General features: G+C 39.5%; 2 protein-coding genes across 4 annotated transcripts; one reads left to right on the top strand and one right to left on the bottom strand.

Annotated features, from left to right (window-relative positions):
* Positions 1-3,591: 3,591 nt before the first annotated feature.
* On the bottom strand, positions 3,592-7,947 carry LOC122053156 (thioredoxin reductase NTRB). The gene is made up of 2 exons (XM_042615069.1): positions 6,956-7,947; positions 3,592-4,061 (listed from the first exon to the last, which is right to left on the bottom strand). The coding sequence occupies exons 1-2, from the start codon at positions 7,875-7,877 to the stop codon at positions 3,991-3,993; spliced, it is 993 nt and encodes a 330-aa protein (XP_042471003.1). The 5' UTR covers positions 7,878-7,947; the 3' UTR covers positions 3,592-3,990.
* Positions 7,948-13,264: 5,317 nt separating this feature from the next.
* LOC122053158 lies at positions 13,265-16,938 on the top strand. 3 transcript variants are annotated; one of them, XM_042615072.1, is made up of 11 exons: positions 13,265-13,672; positions 13,801-13,924; positions 14,620-14,680; positions 14,780-14,893; positions 14,989-15,267; positions 15,358-15,749; positions 15,815-15,914; positions 15,995-16,054; positions 16,134-16,220; positions 16,317-16,439; positions 16,527-16,938. In XM_042615072.1, the coding sequence occupies exons 2-11, from the start codon at positions 13,860-13,862 to the stop codon at positions 16,827-16,829; spliced, it is 1,584 nt and encodes a 527-aa protein (XP_042471006.1). In that variant the 5' UTR covers positions 13,265-13,672; positions 13,801-13,859; the 3' UTR covers positions 16,830-16,938. The 3 variants fall into 3 exon arrangements, with proteins under 3 accessions (XP_042471006.1, XP_042471005.1, XP_042471004.1); XM_042615071.1 differs by having other exon boundaries at positions 13,265-13,635; XM_042615070.1 differs by having other exon boundaries at positions 13,265-13,924.
* The last annotated feature ends 6,760 nt before the right edge of the window (positions 16,939-23,698 follow it).

The following is a 23,698-nucleotide window of genomic DNA, read 5'->3' on the forward strand; positions in this document are numbered from 1 at the left end:
ATTTTTATTCTGGACCGTTAGGCGTGAATGAACCAGCAACACCGAATTGTCTATCATCAAGTGGTCGATTCAGAAATTCAGTACGTTAATCTTGATAAATATATTAGAGATAGAAATTAAATTAAGGATATCTACATGACAATTTAATACCTTCCTAGTGGAGTATAGTCCCGATAGAGTTGTCAAATGAGTTTGTGGTGGGTGAGCCATTTGATGGGGTGAGGCGGATCATATCATTATTTTGACCAATTAGAAAATCTCTAATTTAATCCAATTCAAAGTGGGTTATGGATTAGATGGGTTAATATATGGATCCATAAAAAAATTCATATTTTTATCATTTTATTTTGAAAAAATTTTATCAACCAAATATATCCATAAATAAATATTTTAAATATAAATGAACAAGAGTACACATATTTGATAAAAAATATTATTTTATTTTAAAATTATAACTAAGAAAAATAATCAATGGATATAAAATTTAATTTATATGTGTTTTTCAACACGCGGACGAACCTAAATTCGTTACAGACTGACTTGCGCAAATCATGAGCTTATGATAAATTTAAATTGATAAAATTTTAATTTAACCTGCTCAAATTATTTGATAGACTGACTTGCGCAGATCATGAGCTTATGATAAATTTAGATTGATAAAATTTTAATTTAACCTGCTCAAATTATTTGATAGGATAAATCAAATTAACATGTAGAACCTAAATTGACAGCTTGAGTTTGGGAGTTGTGCCAAAGTATTGATATTCATAGTGTGTGAAAATCTACATTCACATATTTTTATGATTATTGGAAGATTTTGTCCGAATAAAGAAGAAAAGGCCGTTTACAAGTTGCTATATTTGTTTTATCGAATTTAGTAATGGTACGTGCATATATGCAAAAAATTAGGTCTCATGGGATGCTCCAGTCATTAAAACATAAGATATTTCTCATATGAAATTTTGGAATCGAAATTTATCATGTCCTAAGTATATCTTCTTCTATATTTTAATTGTCCACTTGTACTAATAGTTAGTGCTTATCAATATGATAAAAGGTGATTCATTCACCTCCAGTATCCCCGCTAACTCGTCTCTAGGTTAATATGGAGGAGGTAAATCACGGGTGACTACTAGCCATTAGTGCAAATGACCAAGACATGAGAGAGGTTATGCTCGGTCACGCCAAGTTTCGACCCCATGACCTCATGTGACAATACTCCATGTTTTAACCATCACACCGCCCTGAGGAGACAAAGCCTTAACCATCACACGCATCAATGATTTATCTCCTCCTTATTAATTTAAAGACGGATTGACAGGAACACTGAAGGTGAGTGAATTACTTTTTTATCACATGTATAGATAAAATTCTCATAAAATATTTATAGGGGTGTATAAAAAAATTATCTTACTCGTCAATCTGATCAAAGTTTATATGAAAAATATGTAATTAGGATCAAAAGTCATAGGATTCGTATTAAATCAGATTGAATCCAAAATTAAACTTGGAAATATTTTAGGGTTGAATTTGGGTTGATATGAATTTAGGATGGAAAAGTGGAGCTTGAAATTTGAAAGAAATAATTATTTTGTAAAAAAATTAAAATTTTTAAATAATTATTATTTTTTGAGTAATGATTAAGGTAGACAATTACACTCTCAAATTTAAACATAAATATTATACAAGACATTTCATGAAATATAATTATCAACGAGGTCAAGCATATTATTATGCGTTTAAATTAAAATATTATTATTATGTATTTTAAATTTTTATTTAATTATTTTGTTAAAAAAAAAAAGAATAATTAATATTGTATAGTAAAAATTGAGTTCGTCATATTTTTCAGGTTGATTCTGTTGGATCAAAAAGAATTTAGATATCTTCACAATTGTATAATATTATCCACTTTGAGCTTAAGCTCTCATGGTTTTGTTCTTGGACTCTCTCCAAAATACCTCATGTCAATAGAAATATCTTTTCTCTTATAAATCCATGATCTTTCCCATATGTTTTCAATATGGGACTATGTTTACAACCTTGCAACCCCAACAAGTTCAAGTTCAGATTTGAATTTATAATTTTTAAATATAATGGGTTTGAATTCTTATTGTTTTTTTTATGGGGGGTAATTATCCAAAATATGAACTCTACTATTTGCACCACCAAAGGGCATTTTTTAAAATTGATTCAATCAATTTGCAAATGCATTTTTTTTATTTTAAAAAAAATGGAAAACACAAATGGAAAACTCTCATAAAGAATCAAAATATATAATTAAATTACACGACTCATTGAAAAAAGATAATTAACTCGGTTAATAAGGTTGGTTGAGTTTGATCAATTCAATTAGGAGTTGGAAATTTTTAATCCCCATTGAAAACAATTGTGGTCTACATCATGCACAATTTCTCCAGCAATTACCTACTATTTAATGCAATTTGACACTAACTGACCTATTAAAATTCAAAACTAAGAAAATCTAAGAAACTAACTTGTCCCTTCTCGTTCTCTTATAGATGTTATAGCACTTGAAGAAATACTTTCAAGCAATATCAGGTTGCATAATAACAATATAAAATAATTGATTAAATAGTGTCATCAAATACAATTGTGGATTTACTACTTCACTATTCTTGGATAGGCAAAGACTTTATAATATTTTTCAACTCCATTTTTTCACAAAATAAAACATTAATTATTTCTTGTGTCGACATCAAAGTTGTTCTACTATCTTGAATACACAAAGCAAGAAAGGGACACCATGTGTCTCTTTCTTTTTGGTTACATGCAATTATTTAATTCATGTGAGAAATCAAAGATACTTGGATTAGGTAATTTCAAAGCATATCTTGTGACTTGCACTCCCCACAAAAGAACAAAAAAAAAAGTTAATGAAGACTTCTTTTTTTTAGCTTGAATTAGATAGTAGAGATGACATGGCTTGACAAATTATTAGATGGAAATCTAATTATAAAGTAAACTACATGAGTTTAATTCGGTTATATTATTAATAAGAGTACATTGATTTATGTATATATCACTATTAGCTAAGCATGACATAAAAAGTTTGTGATGTTTAGGACTTCATATTGGCTTATGCTGTGAGACAAATGAAGAGAATTTGTTGGTCTAAAGAAAGACATTTTGATTTTGTCTGAATCACAATTTCTTTAAGGATTAGTGTTTTGAGGATAAATATATTTATAAAACACTTTTGTATCTTCTAAATAAATTAAACACATTCATTCTTATTCTGTTCAATGTACATTATGAAAGGAAAAAGTAATGTGAATAAAATGACTGTACAAAGGAATGAGGAGAGTTGCTAGTTGGAACAAGCAAGCAATCTAACTGGTATATTTATTATTGTATATTCATAGAGAATTGGGGTACTCATTTGATTTCCTTTCTGTTCAGCACTGCTTGTCAAAATTCGTTGTTTCAAATTATAGATTTCCAGATTTAGATTTACTTGTCCACAAACATGATAGAAATTTCATCTCCATACAATAACACAAATAAGAATAGAGTAATTTGACATGATTCCACATAATACTACATTTACTAAGAATAAGTCCAAACATGTGAGAGAAAAGTTAATGTAAACTAATTAAGTGAGAAGTACATGAAAATAACAATAATAATTGAGATCTTTGTCAATTTAAACTCAACTTACAATACCAGAGTGATTGTTGATGGCACAGTTGCTTCTGATAGAATAAGCACACTAGTAATCATTCAGGGATACAGATAGATACCCCAAAATCATACTGGGAACGAATCACAAACAAGATATTATTCAGTCTAAGCATGGAGCCGCTGAAAACCTGCAATATTATAGGTGGCAACATAAAAAAGGTTCATATTCTATAACAAGAAGCATAATAGCTTGATAAACCAATCCAGCCATCTTGCACTTCAAAGATTCGAGTTCACCAGCAAAGACGAAACCTTCAGGGCGCCCTTGGTGATATCCACGGATAGTCAATCAGTCTTTCCCTCCTGAGCACCAATCTCTTGCAGGTAATGCTCTGCATCTAAAGCAGCCATGCAACCTGCAGAATATGATGGATGGCAATGTATCAGATCTTATAAGCATCAGGGAAAAGTTTCTTATAAGCTAAAATGGCTGTAATGGTTTAAGCAGAATAAAATAGAAAAATGAACTCATGAAGAAAACAAAATATCAGGGCATTGAACTCTGTATAGACTAAACATTGGTGGGGCACTGTGTCCCACCTTTTGCATAAAGCGAGCAAAAAAGCTAAGAAGGTGACGATATTCAGTTGTTGGATAGTGCAAACAAAAGGTTAAAGGAAAGCTTATGGTTCATTATCAAAATGATTACCTTCTTTGTCTTTTTGGTGGAGTTACAGTATGATGAATATGGGTAGTTCTACCATTATCAAAATGATAGTTATTTTGGAAGAAAATTGGAAGTGTGGTTGATTCATTTCTATGGATGTGTCACATCTATGAGAATTTATTGGGAAACCTAAAAACTTGGCACGGATGTAAATCTTTTAAAGACTAGTGAATCTACTAGCTATAGTAATCAAGAATAGAATGTCTGAAACAAAATCTTGACAAAAAAAGGTGTAGTTCAAATTTCACAAATCACAATGGATAAAACTGATAAAACAGTATTTTAAAAAGAGCCATGGAGTCCGTTGAGAATTTGCCTTTTGAGGGAAATATTTTCCATTGTGTGCTAGAGTATTTGGCTGTATAATGGTCAATGGATGAGAACATGGTGCCTGCCATAGTCATCTCAAATCTAAAGTTTCGCTGGTTATTATGGATTTTGCGACTAGTATGGGTTTAAATTCATATATCTTTATCTGACCATACCTATAGATCCACACATATTCCTATATGCTCCACCTGCTTTGGTACATGTGAGCACCATGCAATCTGCTGCTCTTACCTCTAGTGTCTCTGGTGTTAAAACTTAAAAGTGATGCAACCTGTTGTTCATGATATCATGAGGTCTATATTCACTAATGACAAGATTATCAATTTATGGTGTCTGGTTCAGAATCTGAAATTGCTATGGGCAAGCAAGCCTAGAGGTTCCCTTTGGTTGGTCATTGATTGGTAGTCATCCTTACTTCCATTGTGATGGCAATCTAGCATGGAAACAAGTCCTCCCAGACATCTGATTTCTCCATGATCAGGTCCCACGCTTAGGATATGACATATGACTAAGGCTCTTTAGAATTGAGAATGGGTAGGTATTTACACAATTACAGGTGCTTTTACAAAAAATTTAGAAAATCATTGAATTACAGGTGTAAAAGCACCTGTCATTCATTCCTAATTTTATGTTTTGTCATGGGTGGCACCAGTAAGTCATTGAATTGTTCTGCTTGCTTCATCACAGAGCAGTACTGAATTTTGTGCAAGTTTGCATAGTGGTCTAAATACACACACAGATCTAAATGAGCTAAATATTTGTTTGAATGAATCTTAAGAAACATCCTAAAAAATAAGTGCATTTGGACTAGCTACTTTGCTTGTAAAGTTCTCCAATACAATATCTTCATGTGCTGAAAACAAAGCTCCCCCAAAGAAGAATTGCGTTCCTAAGATGTCTGCAAAATGAAAAAGTTGATTGTCTCAAAAGATCTCCAACGCAGCCTCACCCTCTGATCACCTCAGGAAGGTTTTCTGAGCAGGAATCAGTCGAGCTTGACAAGCCAGGTCTCTCTGTAGAAGTGGATTATAACTCTAACATTGAATCTAAATATCATGTCTGGGATTTCATCAAACCAGGGGATTAATTAAATTATCATAGGAATGGTTGGCTGGTGAGATTATGCATAATCCACTGGGTCATTTTGAAACTTCAAATTTTTAGTTGTGCATGGTACACAACCATAAAAGACATTGAGCATAACAAACATTTTCTACCAGGACTAAGTGATGAACTTCAACAAAGGATGCTGGAATATATTAGGTGCTTAATAGTGTTTCACAGTGGCCTGTATAGAAATGTGTCTGAGATAATGTTCCTATTAAAAACTATGCTAGAATTTTAAATGCAGGTAATATGGTACCAAACATCTGCAGCACTAGCATTTGACCTGGATCTTTAATAGATATTCTTCAATGTTCCATTTTTGGGTTCTTGAGAGGCATTTATATTCTTTCTTTACTGCTTACTAGGTTGCCCAGACTGGCCTCAAGTAAAATTTAGCCCTTTTAATTAAGGTACACTCCCACATAGAAGAACCTATCTCCCTTCAGGCAGCAATATGGGACTAAGGGTTGTGCTTGCCTCTCTTGTGCGTATAGCAACAGAACCCATGTGTCTACATTAGCATCTCACAATTATGGCAAAGATTCAGCAAGATTTTATCCAAAAACTAGTTGTCTATTAAATCAATATTGAGTTTTGGAAACATATGGGATTTTGGATAATAGATGTGTCTATTAGGCTTTTGGATACCAAAAATTAGCTGTCTATCAAATGAATGAGATTTTTAGACACATATGCCAATTATCCATGATGTTTGCTCAAAGGGACTCTTCAGCTTTCACAAATAGATGGTTTCAATATTGAGTTCAAATAGTTCCAAGTTGTGTGTCTTGAGAAAGCATTTTAAGGCTTTGTTATATCCTAATGCACATGGACATACTTGCCTTAAGAAAGTGATAACTACTACAGGGTTTTTACTCCTAAAATATCTTTTACACAATATACACATTTCATCCATGGCTTAATCTTGTATAGAACAAAAATGAAATGAATCATAAACAGAGCGTTACAGCAATAAGGAAGACAGTTATAATCATTATGTATTTCAAGCTCGATCAGCTCCAGAATTAGTAAAGCATATACCCAATCATAACCTCACTATAGGAAATCTTATACGTTAACTCAGCAATATTTGTCATCTTTTAGCGAAAGAAAAGTAAACAACATTAAAATCACAAATTCAATCACCTGATCCTGCAGCGGTGATGGCCTGACGATACTTTTTGTCCTGTACGTCTCCTGCAGCAAAGACACCTTTCACACTGGTGAGCGTTGTTCCAGGCTTGGTGGCGACATATCCATCAGAATCCAGCTCAAGCTGTCCGCCAAGGAATTTTGTGGCAGGCTCATGCCCGATAGCGAAGAAGAGGCCCGACACATTGATATCGGAGACTTGCCCAGTTACTACGTTCTTCACTTTCACGCCGGCGAGGGGTCCCTGAGCTTCCCCGTAGGCCTCCACTACCTCCGAGTTCCAAACAACCTTGATTTTAGGGTTTCCCAGAGCCCTAGCCTGCATGATTTTGGACGCCCGGAACGAGTCCCGGCGATGAATGATGTAGACCATGGATCCGTACTTGGTCAAGAAGTTAGCCTCCTCCATGGCAGAGTCGCCCCCGCCGATCACCGCAATGGGGCGGTTCCGGAAGATAGGCGCCGCCCCATCACAGACAGCGCAGGCAGAGATCCCCCGATTCCAGTACTCCTCCGACCCCGGGAAGTGAAGGCGGCGCGCGACCGCGCCCGTGGCGACGACGACAGCGTCGGCCTCCACGGCAGTGGAGGACGACAGAACGAGGAAAGGGCGCACGGAGAAGTCCACGGATGTGATGGTCTCTGAGAGGATCTCGGTGCCGAAGCGGAGGGACTGCTCGCGGCAGCGATCCATGAGCTCGTAGCCCATGACGCCCTGGGGGAACCCAGGGAAGTTCTCGACATCCGTAGTGGTGGTGAGCTGGCCTCCGGCCGCGATGTCGTTGGCCATCCAGCCCTCGAAGAGGACGGGCTTCAGCTCAGCCCGCGCGGCGTAGATGGCCGCGGTGTGGGCGGCAGGGCCACTACCGATGATGCAGAGGCGGGCGCGGCGGGTCTTGGTGGGGGCGTCGCCCATCGAGGCCGGGAAGGGTTTCTTCGATGGAGAGCGGCCGTCGTCGTTGTCCAAGTCGGAATGTGGTCCTCGGAGGCTTGCACTTCCTTATTTACATACCTTCTAAATGGGCTTTAACTGGGCCGACAGTTGACTGACCTAGTGGGCCGAAATTAGTAATGGCCCCCGTTAACCCCGAAGAGGGAAGCGATTCAGTACGGCGGCGGTTCAAATCACTATCAAGATCGTAATAATTCCAATATTTCTATCAGTAAAATAAAAAAAAAAAAAAAACAGAAGGTAATCATATATGCCATATGTTTGAATTCCTGTCATGTTTTTCTTATTAAATTTTTAGGCTTTGATATCTCAAAGATTATAAAAGTTTATCTTTCTGCCATAGGTGAGCTTCATTTCAGGATTAGCACAAAAGTCAACGACGGTCGATCAATATATACAACAGAAGACAATTAGAATCTAAAATACTACATTTATTGAAAATGTTATAATATTTACTCATTTTCAATTATAGATAAAGACTGTCATTCATCCATTAATCTCTCATTTTGTTATGTAAATCAATTTTCATAGTCTTTATTGTAGAAAAAAACCCGTTCAACAGATGCAGTTGCAACTGATAAATTAATGTCAACTCTATCATATGATAAATCAATGGGAAAATCAAATATTTTTCAATTTCAACCAATTTTTGAGTATGAATTCTCAAGTTATTAATTGAAGAAAAGTGAGGATCATCTCGCAGATTATAAAAGTAACTCATAAGTTGTTGTTCCAAAAATAAATAATTAGTACCAAAGAAGTTCTTGGGATAAAAATCAGCAAGATGGATGAGTTTGCGAACATCAAATTGAGAGAAATAATTTCTTGGATGAAGACATGATATGCAACCAAGCAATTCTGTACTAACTTCTGAAAAATGATTATTCATCTTTTGTATAATTAAATTAATAACCTAGTATTCAAATTTACAACCATGATAACATTAATAATCAATAAATCTCTTTAATAAAAAAATAAATTTTTAGAAATAATACTGGACAAAAAATAGATTTTTAGAATTAATACCTGACAAAAACTCTCCACACAATAATGATGAAAATTGGTGACGAGTTGCCCTCTGCGCCTACCATGACCACGAGTTAGCATATTGTCCTCCATATCAAGTAATGAAATCATATTTAATTCACAAAATGTGTTAACTTGTTCCAAAATTATCTGTCATCCATCTTCTCTGAAGTCTTGTAGTTGACATTTCACACTTATAATCAAAGATATGCCTTGAACAATATTTTGATCCACTTGTTGTAGAGAAAGTGATAACTCATTTGTAATTCCCAATATATACTTCATCAAATGTAACACAAAAATAAATTGATAACTCTCCATCTTCTCAATTAAACCTACGGCAACGCCATTATTTACAAAATAAGAGGCGTCATTAGGTACACTTCCTAACACTTCTATCACTGAATCACATAGAGCATAGATGAAGTAATGCTAAGTAGTGTGATCTCCAACGAGTATCTCCAGGTTTTGTTAAACTAGTTTCTTGATTTTTTTTTTTTCATTTTCCACTAGTGATTTCTCCACTTTCCAATTCAACAATTATCTTATCATGTTGAATCTTTCTAAATTGATCTTTCGTCTTACAAGATAAAGGGCAACCCGGTGCACGAAGCTTCCGTCTTACAAGATGCTTCAAATATATTCACAATCATGGTGACATACCCAAAAAATTCACTCACGGTAAAATTGTCATGGGCAATAGCAATAAGAACTAATTGGAGCTAGTGAGAGAAACAGTAAACATACATCGCAAATGGATTTTCTTGTAGCATCAAAGATTTCAACTCATTCAACTCACCACTCATATTTGAAGCCTCATCATATCGTTGACCTCTCAATCTAGATAATGATAAAGCATGTTGCACAAATAAAACATCAATAGCTGTCTTCAAAGAATGAGAACTAGTGTCAAGCATATACACAACTGCAAGAAGTCATTTAATCGCACATACCTCAAACAGCTGTCATATGCTCCTTCATTGAACTGTCCCAAGCCTCATCAACCATTAAAGAAAAGAATTTATCTCCAATATCATTGATTATAGTAAGTGTGATCTCTGAGATACAAGCATGTGTTAAATCCTTTAAATTTTTGGGGAAGTCAATTGATTGTTTGCAAGAGCACTTTGTTTTATAACTTTGGAAACCTCTTCATTTCGTTGACTATACCATTCAAGCAACTCAAGAAAATTACCTCTATTTGAAGAACTAGTTGACTCATCGTGTCCTCGAAAAGACAACCCTTCCTTCAATAGAAAGCGTGTCACATCCAATATTGTTGTTAAACGAGTGCAATAATCAATTTCTATATCACTACTATGTACTCATAAAATATTTCCCACACTATGTCTTCGATCTTAAAAAGACTCAAATGTATTTTAGCTTCATTGTGACAACTATTCATAGTCCTCATATGACGATTGAATCTTTCTAATGCTCATTTCCAATTGTTGTATTCATCTTTTATAAAAACATTATCTACATTTCCTTCATTTAATGGTTTGAAAATATAACATCAAAAATAAAATGTAGCATCTTTTGATATGCTATACTCTAGCCATGTATATTTTTTATATAAAGTTTCATAAAAACTCCTTTCTTGATTACCAAAAGTTATTTTCGGATACACATGACCATTTAGTTGACAAGACCTTCGGAGTACATACTCTCTTCGAGCTTGATCTTGAATTGCAATATCAAATTCTTTAATTGATTTTAGTAATCCCAGATCACTAACAATATCATCCAAATTTAATTTTACACGGGATTAATTTTCCACTTGTCCAATAACATTCGACTTATTAGAGGAGCCGGAGAGGAACTATGAGTTCGTTTAAAAAATATCTTCATATCCTACACAAATAAATAACTAAAAATAAATCATGTAATGAAAAACTATAAATGTAATAGAAAAATATATGTTGAACTAAAACTTTAATAAATTACCACTAACAATTTAATGGAAAACAAAACTACAAATGTAATTTTGTACATTTTTCAAAATAAATAAATAATAATGAAAAATTACCAATCTAATGAAAAACTAAATTACAAATGTATTATGTACATTTCCAAAAAAAATCCAATAATAAAAAAAATAAAACAAAACAAATCTAAGTTCTAATCTTATGGAGTTATGGTGATCTTATCCAAATGGTGTTGGAGCTTAGAGACTTGGAGGCTCGGTTGGAGAATGGAGACTACTAGACTAGACTCTCGAGTGTTGTTGTGTCACTTGTCGCCTGGCTATTTGTGAACGAGAACACGACTCCACCAACCACCGCACTTGGAAACTTGGTTGGAGGCTTGATGGCTAGACTCTAGACTCTGTCACTCTTGAGCCTCATAGAGTTGGAGTTGGAGAGGTTAGGGTTTCACCATTCTATTTCTGCGAAGCAGCGAAGGCCAAGGAAAACAAAGAGGCATTGTATCTGTATCTATCAGTTTGTTTGTCCATATTTAATGTTTTAGTTTAGTTTTTTTATTATTTGATTTGTTTGACTTAGGCAGTTGGGTCCTGGCAGGCAGCAACAAGCGACAAGTGCGGTGGGTGGTGTCCAGGTGGGGGAGGCAAAAGCCTCCTCATCCTCCTACGTCTGCCCGGAAAATTTCCTTCCATCTGGCGACATCCAGTGGGCGACAACCAGGCTAGAGGGGCTAAAGCCTCCCTCAGCCCCCTGGTCGATCCTCCACTGTATATACCAAAGGTGAGATAACCCGTGAAGCCACTAGTTGATAATCGACTATAAGTTTTCTATAACAATATCATTGCTTGAACCATTTACATTAGTCCATGAAGAATTTTACCTAGCAACAATAGTCAATACAAGGATGACATAATTAGTGTAGCTTACGCACCTGTTAAAAATCAATCCCAGATTTATCTGTAATAATATCATTGTATGAACCATTTGATAGAAACAATAATGAGTCGGATTCTGATAAAATTCTATTTCATTCATTTTCATAACGATTGGGATTGGGTATTAGATATCCATCTGTACACCTATATTCATAAAAAAATAAATATTTTTTCTAATAATTTTTCTCCATCCTATCCTATTATAGAGAATGTATGATTATAAATATTATATATCTTATTATATTTATATATATATATATATATATATATATATATAAAAAGGTAGAATGTATGATTATTAATCCCCTAAACTCTCTTTCATTTGAATGGGGAAAGATGGCGACGTTCTTCATTTATGATAAAAAGTGAATACATTCATCCTCAGCGCCCCCGTCAATTCGTCCCAAGGCAAACACGGAGGAGGTAAATCATGGATGACTACTAGCTTTTGGAATAGTGACTAACACATAAGATATTTACCTCAGCTTTATCGAGATTCGAACCCCAAATTTCATTGTGACAACATCTCATCCGCTAGCCACTAGATCCATCCGAAGGGATGGCTACGTTCTTCATTTGAGTTAGGTAAAGATAATTATGTTCGTTCTTAATTATCATCCCGTCAATTCATTTTATTGGGATTTAATTAAAGTCCCATATTAAAAAGATTTAAGAAATATTATGAATATAAAAAGATATAGGATATGCATGAAACCTTTTGAATAGAGTCAAATAGTGAAATGATAAAGATCTAAATCCAAAATAAATAATATTATATTATTATAGAAATATATAAATATCCTTGAACACAATAATTGAATCAAGATATCGGATGCCCATCAAACTCAGAGAAAATGATCATCCTACTATCTGCGGCTATCCGTGAGGCCCATTGCCCTGTTAATGATCACCGCCACATAAGTAAACAAGGCAAGGCAGAGCCTCACAATAAATACACCAAGCGATGATACGGCAACTCCAAGAGCATTAATAAATGCGAAGAGTGAGGCAGACGCAGATGACTTTACTTGTATTCATAATGTATCCTTCTAAATGCTGCTGCAACATAATAATCTTTGAAAGGGAAATACCTCAAGATGGATTTCTGTATTAGTTATAGTTAATGATGTTGATTTGGTAAACAGGCAAAAATTAAAATGTGTCGGTGAGAGCATGTAGTTGTCGAATTCGAATCAGATCAACAACCTCTTTCTCTTTTTTTGGCTTTTTGGTTGGATTAGTTTTGTGTCCATGTCCAGCATTTTGTTTTTCCAGAAGAAGACATCGAGAACAGATACAGACAGCTGTTGTTTATAGATTTTATCCCAAAAACACAAGTTTTAATTTCCTTTAGCATCACTGATGGTGACTACTAAGTAAATCTCTGTTACTATCTCCATAGATTAGTCACTAAACTACCAAAGTTAAGTAGATATAAAACATTAAGTTGTCAAAATTTGATCTTTCTCTGAATATTCCAAGATTTAGTTGTTGCTGTTTGGAGGAGTAGATGCAGTTGCAGATTAAAATTAAGCTTTGTCCTTCCAAATCTTTATTGCTTCATCTACTCCTCTAAAGTAAACCATGGCGTCCCCGGCAAAACTTGTTATGTCTTCACCTAAAGGAAGCCATTGAAAGTGATGCTGTTGTTGTGACAGAGCCCTCCCCCCTCGAATCCACATATTTATTGCGCACTTCTCATTTTCTTAATGCTGTAGTCGTCTGGAAGGCTGCTAAAAGTATCTATGAATCCGTCGCTGTCTACAGTGGTGGCATCTTCCAGTCTCATGCTCTTTGTTTCCTGCTCCTCCATTTCTCTGAGAAAGCTTTGAAGTAGGGTCTTTGGTTTACTCTTCCTCTGTAGATTCAGGTGCTCCGTTCCAAGATTTACATGGACAGGCACCTTTAACCTGTGGATTTTAGTTTCTGTTGCTTTCTCTTTCTTTTCCTGCATGTCCTTGTACATGTGAAATACCGGTGTTTACTTGTATCATTCAGGATTGTATAACTTTTGGCACATGAGCAGCAAGTGATCGACAGAATTTGTCAGAGACTAAATGGAGACACCTCGCATCAGAAGTCGATTTTCGGCTTGTTCTACCAGGGAGAGGCATTGTCGTGGGTAATTGTTGTTCGAAGAGTTCTTCATTTGTTTTTGAAATAGTGGAATTGTGGATTCTGGTTTCTTGTGTTCTCACAGAGAAAAACATGCATCTGTTTTACTTTTTGGTGCAAAATTCCATGAGGAAAAAGTATGATTAGGGATGAATTATCTTGTGAGGGTTTTTCTTCATCTTTTTTAAGCAACATATGAGAGTTGGTGTTCGTTTGATGTTGCAAAGGGGAAGGCCTCTAAGGAATTTTGAGCTGATGCTAACACAGAACTCATTCTTAAAGGACCAGTCTCTTTTCGATACTCTTTTCGGTTATCACTAACTGGAAAAAGTTTCTAGGATGCTGGTGGCCGGCCTCAAACAGGGAACAAATTTGTTGAACTAGAACAAAACATATAGAATCTTAGATTTAACCTTTGGCCTTTGCAAGTCTAAATTCTTTAGTATCATCCTGTGCTTCTAAGTTGTATCACCGATTTGTTGATTGGAATTCTAGCTTGAAAGTTGTTGATTGGCATGTATTTATTGTTCTACATAGACCATCATTGTATATGCTGAAGTCTGCAGAAAGATTTGTATTCTGTAATTTTGTTTAGAACTTTTTAGTTTGCTAGTGTCTTTCTCAATTGGGAACCTCTAATTGTTTCTTCCACTAATGGCCAATTTGTTAAGCATTCTCGCTCTAATCAGTGTCAAATTTCAGTGTTTCTGGAGTAAGAGAAGATGTGTTCAATTTATCACCTCGACCTTCATATCGCAATCCTGTAAGTCCAACATCAAATTCCTATGCCTATACTACAAGCAATGCAATGGTCAATCCAGCTTTCTTACTTTATTGACAAGGATAAGTAAATATCATGCAGGCTACACACTTTGGGAGAAAACTCGATTATGCGAAATCGTTTAGCTTTCAAGAGGCGGCACCAAGTCGAACGTCCACTGCATCTATCGGTTCTTATGATACTTCAGTTAGCAAGGTTCGTTTAGATTTTTCCGTAACTCAAAGAAGCTTTAAAGCTATGGATGACTCAATCTAGACTGTTAACTGACGAGCAATAAGTTTGATATGTAGTCTGCTTCTGAGTTGGTTAGAGAAATTTCTGCTCTTGAACTGGAAGTCATACAATTGGAAAGGCACCTACTTTCGCTATATCGGGCAGCTTTTGATCAATATCTTTTCGGTTCCCCTACCTCCTCATACAATGCCTGCAAATCAGTTACACACTCCAATTCAAGAAGCATAGAACAAGAAACTGAACTATGGAAAGGATATGAAACAAATGATGCTGCAAAACTAGATGTTCTGTTGGACAAAGAGTGCTACAACTTTGGTCAGGGAGAACAATCTCATGTATGCTATCTTGTGCCGGTTTAATGTGAATAACGCAATGCTTTCTATTAGTTTATCTCAAATGGTCTGTAATTGGATTTTGCATTGCAGGATACAGCAAGTGATATCTGTAGTCATCGTAGTCTCGCAGATCATCTTGGTACATCGGTTACTCATCGCGTGCCTGAGATTTGTTGTAGACTTTCTGAAGAAATCTTGAGATGCATTGCTGCTATTTATTGTAAACTTGCAAGTCGACCACCTCACAATATCGATCTGTTGGATTCACCGACACCTTCAGTATCATCTACGAGCACACTATCTACAAGAGATCCAGGTGATAGCTGGAGTCCTGGATTCCGTTGTGAAACTACAGAAAGGAACTCTCGACATGGATCTTACAAAGATAAAAAGAATCCATATAGTGATATGATAGAAATTCCACAAATAAGAATCGATGGTGAAAGATTTAAGTATGCCTCACACAAGCTGAATACTTTCAGGTATTCATTCACCTCAAACAACATTAAACTGCAATGCTACTGGTTTCTTGATCCATTTCTGTTAGGTCACTGATTCGCCGTCTCGAGGCTATAGACCCCAGAAAGATGACACATGAAGAACAGCTCGCATTTTGGATCAACATCCACAATGCACTAGTGATGCATGTATGCATACTATCTAGATTTAAGATTGCTTCAGAATTATTTCTTTCACTGTAATCCAATCTTCATTTTGAACTTTCCAGGCTCTTCTAGCATACAGGCTTCGCGAGAATAACATAAAAGGCACTTGCTCGATACTCAAGGTGCGCGTTATTCTTTTCTTGTAACTATGAATTCTAGTCGATAAACTGCCAACATTTCTTTCAAAAAAATGTATCTCAGGCAGCTTACAATATCGGCGGGCACTCTGTAAATGCACTAATCATTCAAAGTTCTATTCTTGGATGTCAACTGCATCGACCGGCTTTTGTATATCTTAATCTCTCCTCACTTTTTTTCGAGTTAATTCTACATCTGGACTGTAGATTTTGCTTACACTAACGCATTTTAATGGTATCTACACAGTACTCTTCGAAAATCTTCTCGGTAAAGCTACCATCAGTGAAAGACAAACACCCGTATTCGCTAGACCGATCGGAGCCACTTGTTCATTTTGCGCTTTGTTCAGGATCATCCTCGGACCCTGTTGTAAGAGTCTTGGCATAAGTAATTTGCTGAAGTTGTCGATCACATTCAGTTTTCTAATACTCGGATGAACTCTGCTGTTTCCTACAGCTCCGAGCATACACTGCCAAGGGGATACGCCAGGATCTGGAGATCGCGAAAGCCGAATTCATACAGGCGAACGTTTGTGTCGTAAAAGAAACTAAGATCATGCTGCCGAAGATCTTGCAGTACTATGCAAAAGATTCATGCATGGAACTGCTTGACCTTCTCGAGATGATCTGCGATCACTTTTCCAGTCCTGAGGGGAAGGCCATCCGAGCATGCTGCAAAAGGAAGCCTGAGAAGTTCGTCGAGTGGTCACCGTTCAAGTCGTCCTTCGGATACATTGTGCATAAGGATTTAGCGAAATAGTAAGAGGAAATCCAAATAAAGCATTTGTGCCTGTGGTCTTGTAAGTTTGTGTGAGAAGTCGATTGTTTCTGGAATGGTGAGCTAGAAATAATCAAAATGGTGAACAAAAGTATGGCCTCTGTGACTATGGCACCGCCATGAATGATGGTTGAATAGGATTAGTGTTCATGATACAAGCCAGTAGAAAATTGGGCCACCAGATACTACAGTCTTAACCATTTCTGTCAAATATCAATATCAGATTGAAACATAAATTACAAACCCCATATCAGAGTTTACCTGTTTCACTAGGATTTTCAAAAAAAAAAAAAAAACTACAAAATTCTAGATTGTTCCGCCAATGTCAGGTGAGGCTTGCCCATAGACATTCTACTAATAAGAAAAATGAACAAAGTAATCAATGAGCTGAATTAATTTAAAAACTGATTTTGTATCATTTAAATGATTAAATAAAGAATTGAACCTCCCCTCTATTAATGTCATTTGGGGTGATTGAATGACTGAAGCCCAGACCCAGTTACCAATTTCATCACTGTATTGATTTGGATGGATTTGAAACAATCACTGCAAATGAGGATCGAACAATCACTGCAAATGAGGATTCTACCTTGGCGAAGGACTATCGTCACAATCGACCTCCACTTGTTCGCTGCCAATGTCTGAGCAAGAAATGTAGTCCACAACCACTGCCCAGATAAGGGAAACAAAGGATTAGACACAACATTGGAGCAAAGGGGAAAATAGATAAACTGGCCTTACCGACGAAACAATCAAGCAATCTTGTGACTATGCAAGTTTGCAAGCAAGCAAGCAATTGAAGCTGCAAAGGTGCAATTTTTCTGCTGGCAAACGAATCATTTCAGCTTTAATCGCCAACTCACATAGGCACGCGAAAACGGGATATGGGAAAAGGCGGCTGCCTGACGTCGCTTGCTGCTTGCACAGGTCAGAAAGGTAAACTACTTGCACAATCGGACGAATAAGAAGGCCCTGAATCCACCGTCTTTCCAGCGTAGCTGGCGCAGAGGAAAAGGTGCGCTCGCGACTGGCCGACGACAGACACACGATAAATCCACGAGAAAGGGCACCCAGATTCTACTCGTTCGACAGCGATTCTCGCATAAGATGAGCGAGATCGCCGGCGTCTCGCGTCACAGGAGGCAGGAGATCGGAACTATATAGTGATGAACTATGATACGGTGCATGATTATAGGTTAAGATGATGTGGTTAGGAGTCAAGATATAAGATATCAAAAGTCAAGCATACGTGGAGGTCAAAGTCAAGTTTATGTGACTGGTTAAAAGTCAGGCTTACGTGGAGATCAGAAGTTAAGTTTACGTGGCCAGGGTCAAAGTTTCAGCTGACGGGACGGTTAAGGGAGAAGCCACATGTCATGCATCGTCAGACAAAGCCTGACAGCCGACATTCCCTGACACCCGCCAGGTCCCAAAAACATCCGTTGCAGTATAAAAAGGGATGTTTTATCTCTTATGCAGTTTCTGGGGGAAAAGTACCTGATTTGAGAGGGTCTGATCCGGAAACTTTTTCTCTGGATTCTGGTCTCTAACGACTCGGGTGCTCTTCTGAGTGTGCACAGAGTCGCAGTATCATTGTCCTGGTCATCTTCCTTCGTCAACTGTCCGTGCAAACCTTTCCGGGGTGCCAGGTAGATCAGACGCTGCAGCGACTTTCTGTCAATTTCCAGTACATCAAGATCCGTCTTCATCTGACTCAACTTCCGGACGGGAACAAACAACTTGGCCACCGACTGATTTCACCGGTGTTTCTTTCCAAATCGAGAGGCGACGGCGAGCTTTCCAATAGAGGGAGGGACGTGAGGAATTCCCAAACCGGCGAGAAGAAGGACAAACTTTATGAATCAGGACGACGACGCCGATTTTCCAAACTGGCAGATCGGTGCCGGAGAAGAAATGGCGAACGGGCTTTAATATAAAAGTTTGGCAAAAAGATAATTAAAATCAAGGGATTTTATTTTATATTTAATCCATCTTCTCTCACTTTTATAAAAATATTATCCAAAATGAATGGTCAAAAGAATCGAAAATTAGTATTCTTTTGACAAGTCATTTTAGATAAATACTTTCATAAAAGTGAGAGAAGATGGATTAAATATAAAATAAATCTTTTGACTTAAATATTTTTTTAACAAACAATCATCATATTAGGCTCTTTTATATTAAGGTCAAATATATACGTTACATGGACCATAATAAAAAATAATCCAACAATCTTTCATTTGGCTCATGTGACAACTTGAAAAATTCAATAATAACTATAATTGCGCATTATATGTTGAAATTGACAAGTCATCATCTTTAATTGAATTGATATGATCGGATTATGACGGGCACAAGTCATTTAACAACATGATTCCTTTCATATATCACAAAATCAACACAACCCAACATATGTAATTAATGTTATAATTATCTTTAATATCTTTTCAAAGACATATTTGTTATCACATCAAAACAGTATACTATATATATATATATATATATATATATATATATATATATATATATATATATATATATATAAAACAGGAAACAAACATAAATATAGCTTTAATTGAATTCAGAAGTGTCATATAATACTCATTACTATGACATTAACAAGGACTTATCCATAATACCCATCCTTTCTACATGACCAATAAATATTTTGGATGATAATCCTTTAGTTAATAGATCTGCTATCATTAAATCAGCTCTAATATGCTCAATTGATACATTTTGTTTCTGCACTTCTTCTTTGACAGATAAGTATTTCAAATCCATGTGCTTTGCACCTTTTGAGTACTTGTCATTTTTAGAGAAAAACATAGCTGTGATATTATCACAGTAAATTCTTAGCGACCTACCTATGTTATAAATAATGCCGAGCCCCGAGGTAAAGTTTCGTAGCCACAATGCGTGAATCGTGACCTCAAATCATGCCACAAATTCAGCCTCCATGGTGGAAGTTTAGATTTAATATAGTTCTTCTGAGACAATCCCAGCAATCATTGTGATCTGTCACGGAATATTTTTATTCCTATCACATAGGATGTCTCACTCATATCTTTCATTTCAAAGTTTTTAGAGAGAAATTTTTTTACATCATATAACAATGCGATATCATTGGTAGTGATCCTGTCCGAACCAGGGTCAATGGACGCTGGGGATGTGTCGCTCCCTGCTGGATCCTCGAGTGCTCCGGCGAACCTGCAACAAAACCGAGCCGGGGGGGTGTCCCGGCGATGGCCCTCCGATGCTCAAGTTAGGCGAGGGAATAAGAAAGCGGCTCAGAAAATGTAGACTCGTGTACCTCCGGTTGAAGAAATGGAGGCCTTATATAGACCTCTCGAAGGAGCCTGGGCACACCAATCGAAGCGATCACCTGCTTTCGACCATGTCTAGGTGTGGGCCTGTCAGAAGGGCATCCATAAGACCATACTGCTACTGTATCAACCTTTCCGTGACGTGATGGTGGGGCCTTTAATAGTGTCATCTTACGTACAGTCTAATCATCATGCCTTTGCTAACATATCATATCCCGAGCCGAGCGAATAGGGCGTTCGGCTAACCACTGTTCCCTCGCCACGATTCCGGCCGAGCGGACACCTCCGCTCGGCCATTCTGTCCTCGACCGAGCGGACACCTCCGCTCGGCCATTCGGCTCCGGTTCTGCTTTGGCGTCGGAAACCCAAACCTTTGGCTGGGTAATCTCTGGTTCCGCTCGGACGGGACCCCATCTGTGGGTCCCCCATTCTTACCGCCGGATCACTTGCCTCCCCTTCAAGTCTAGTCGAAGGAGGCAGTGAGTCCGACTGACTGGACTGTGTGTCCGAGCGGGCGGTCGTCGCCTTATCGCTGCTGCTGATATCCCTTGAGCCGTTCGACCCTCATGCCAAATTTATCCGCTCGGCTCTTCATTTTGTATGCCTTGGCGTCCAACGTGGATGTTTGCTTGTCTAAATCCTCTTGAAAATCGAGCAAGTCTTTTTCATTAAGCCGAAGCATGCGCGGTATCGGCGCGTTAATTGCGCTTGGTGACAGAGCGCCACGTGGCTCGTCTCTAGTGGCGGTGACGCTCCGTATGATGGGACGCCCTTTGTTTTGAAATGAACGGCTAGATGATGAGCTCGTCGGCGCGGATAACGGCTCTCGATCTTTAACGACGGAGCTCGTCGGTCTTCCGCTCGGGTATTTATAGACGCCGGCTCGTCTCTCGATTTTTAACGTCGGAGCTCGACGGCGCGGATATTTATAGCCGGTCGGCGCGGCTCTCGATCTTTAACGACGGAGCTCGTCGGCGCGGATATTTATAGTCGGTCGGCGTGGCTCTCGATCTTTAACGACGGAGCTCGTCGGCGCGGATATTTATAGCCGGTCGGCGCGGCTCTCGATCTTTAACGACGGAGCTCGTCGGCGCGGATATTTATAGCCGGTCGGCGCGGCTCTCGATCTTTAACGTCGGAGCTCGACGGCGCGGATATTTATAGCCGGTCGGCGCAGCTCTCGATCTTTAACGACGGAGCACGTCGGCGCGGATATTTATAGCCGGTCGGCGCGGCTCTCGATCTTTAACGTCGGAGCTCGACGGCGCGGATATTTATAGCCGGTCGGCGCGGCTCTCGATCTTTAACGACGGAGCTCGTCAGTCTTCCGCTCGGGGATTTATAGACGCCGGCTCGTCTCTCAATTTTTAATGTCGGAGCTCGACGGCGCGGATATTTATAGCCGGTCGGCGCGGCTCTCGATCTTTAACGACGGAGCTCGTCGGTCTTCCGCTCGGACGTTTATAGACGCCGGCTCGTCTCTTGATTTTTAACGTCGGAGCTCGACGGCGCGGATATTTATAGCCGGTCGGCGCGGCTCTTGATCTTTAACGACGGAGCTCGTCGGCGCGGATATTTATAGCCGGTCGGCGCGGCTCTTGATCTTTAACGACGGAGCTCGTCGGCGCGGATATTTATAGCCGGTCGGCGCGGCTCTCGATCTTTAACGACGGAGCTCGTCGGCGCGGATATTTATAGCCGGTCGGCGCGGCTCTCGATTTTTAACGACAAAGCTCGTCGGCGCGGATATTTATAGCCGGTCGGCGCGGCTCTCGATCTTTAACGACGGAGCTCGTCGGTCTTCCGCTCGGGGATTTATAGACGCCGGCTCGTCTCTCGATTTTTAACGTCGGAGCTCGACGGCGCGGATATTTATAGCCGGTCGGCGCGGCTCTCGATCTTTAACGACGGAGCTCGTCGGGCTTTTAAGCCTAATTTGGACAATGTTTACCTGGACGAACAGCACAGGGTCTTCGGAATTGAGCCTTTGGCTCGTACAATATACCTTCGGCTGAGTAGCTCGGGGCCTTCGTCGTCGAGCGCTTGGCTCCGATAATTTACCTCCGGCCGAGCGGCACGTGGCCTTCGGTTTTTTATGCCGATGCAAGGATATCGCACGCTCGGCCGAACGGCTTGGGCCTTCGTCCTTGAGCATTTTGCTCGAATAATTTACCTCCGGCCGAACGGCTCGGGGCCTTCGATCCTCGAGCCTTTGGCTCGGATAATTTACCTCCGGCCGAACGGTACGGGGCCTTCGATACTCGAGCGTTTGGCTCGGATAATTTACCTCCGGCCGAACGGTCCGGGGCCTTCGATCCTCGAGCCTTTGGCTCGGCTAATATACCTCCGTCCGAATGGTACGGGGCCGTCGATACTCGAGCGTTTGGCTCGGATAATTTACCTCCGGCCGAACGGTCCGGGGCCTTCGATCCTCGAGCCTTTGGCTCGGCTAATATACCTCCGTCCGAATGGTACGGGGCCTTCGACACTCGAGCGTTTGGCTCGGCTAATTTACCTCCGGCCGAACGGTCCGGGGCCTTCGATCCTCGAGCCTTTGGCTCGGATAATTTACCTCCGGCCGAACGGTCCGGGGCCTTCGATCCTCGAGCCTTTGGCTCGGATAATATACCTCCGTCCGAACGGTCCGGGGCCTTCGACACTCGAGCGTTTGGCTCGGATAATTTACCTCCGGCCGAACGGTCCGGGGCCTTCGATCCTGGAGCGTTTGGCTCGGATAATTTACCTCCGGCCAAACGGTCCGGGGCCTTCGATCCTCGAGCCTTTGGCTCGGCTAATATACCTCCGTCCGAACGGTCCGGGGCCTTCGATACTCGAGCGTTTGGCTCGGATAATTTACCTCCGGCCGAACGGTCCGGGGCCTTCGATCCTCGAGCCTTTGGCTCGGATAATTTACCTCCGGCCGAACGGTCCGGGGCCTTCGACACTCGAGCGTTTGGCTTGGATAATTTACCTCCGGCCGAACGGTTCGGGGCCTTCGATACTCGAGCGTTTGGCTCGGCTAATTTACCTCCGGCCGAACGGTCCGGGGCCTTCGATCCTCGAGCCTTTGGCTCGGATAATTTACCTCCGGCCGAACGGTCCGGGGCCTTCGATCCTCGAGCCTTTGTCTCGGCTAATATACCTCCGTCCGAACGGCTCGGGGCCTTCGATCCTCGAGCGTTTGGCTCGGATAATTTACCTCCGGCCGAACGGCACGGGCTTCCCATCGAGCTCTTGGCTCGGTTTATACTCCCGGCCGAGCGGCACGGGGTCTTCCCATCGAGCTCTTGGCTCGGTTAATATACTCCCGGCCGAGCGGCACGGGGTCTTCCCATCGAGCTCTTGGCTCGGTTAATATACCTCCGTCCGAATGGTACGGGGCCTTCGACACTCGAGCGTTTGGCTCGGCTAATTTACCTCCGGCCGAACGGTCCGGGGCCTTCGATCCTCGAGCCTTTGGCTCGGATAATTTACCTCCGGCCGAACGATCCGGGGCCTTCGATCCTCGAGCCTTTGGCTCGACTA

The sequence above is a fragment of the Zingiber officinale genome, chromosome 3A (genome assembly GCF_018446385.1).
Source record: "Zingiber officinale cultivar Zhangliang chromosome 3A, Zo_v1.1, whole genome shotgun sequence".
NCBI lineage: Eukaryota > Viridiplantae > Streptophyta > Magnoliopsida > Zingiberales > Zingiberaceae > Zingiber > Zingiber officinale.

Bases quoted from the DNA above. Each gene is read 5' to 3' on its own strand.
- LOC122053156 (XM_042615069.1), bottom strand. From the start codon at position 7,877: ATGGGCGACGCCCCCACCAAGACCCGCCGCGCCCGCCTCTGCATCATC. The intron at 4,062-6,955 runs GTGATTGAATTT...CATATTCTGCAG, and splicing joins CATCACCGCTGCAGGATCAG to GTTGCATGGCTGCTTTAGAT.
- LOC122053158 (XM_042615070.1), top strand. From the start codon at position 13,860: ATGGAGACACCTCGCATCAGAAGTCGATTTTCGGCTTGTTCTACCAGG. The intron at 15,750-15,814 runs GTATTCATTCAC...CATTTCTGTTAG, and splicing joins CACAAGCTGAATACTTTCAG to GTCACTGATTCGCCGTCTCG. The intron at 16,440-16,526 runs GTAAGAGTCTTG...TGTTTCCTACAG, and splicing joins GATCATCCTCGGACCCTGTT to CTCCGAGCATACACTGCCAA.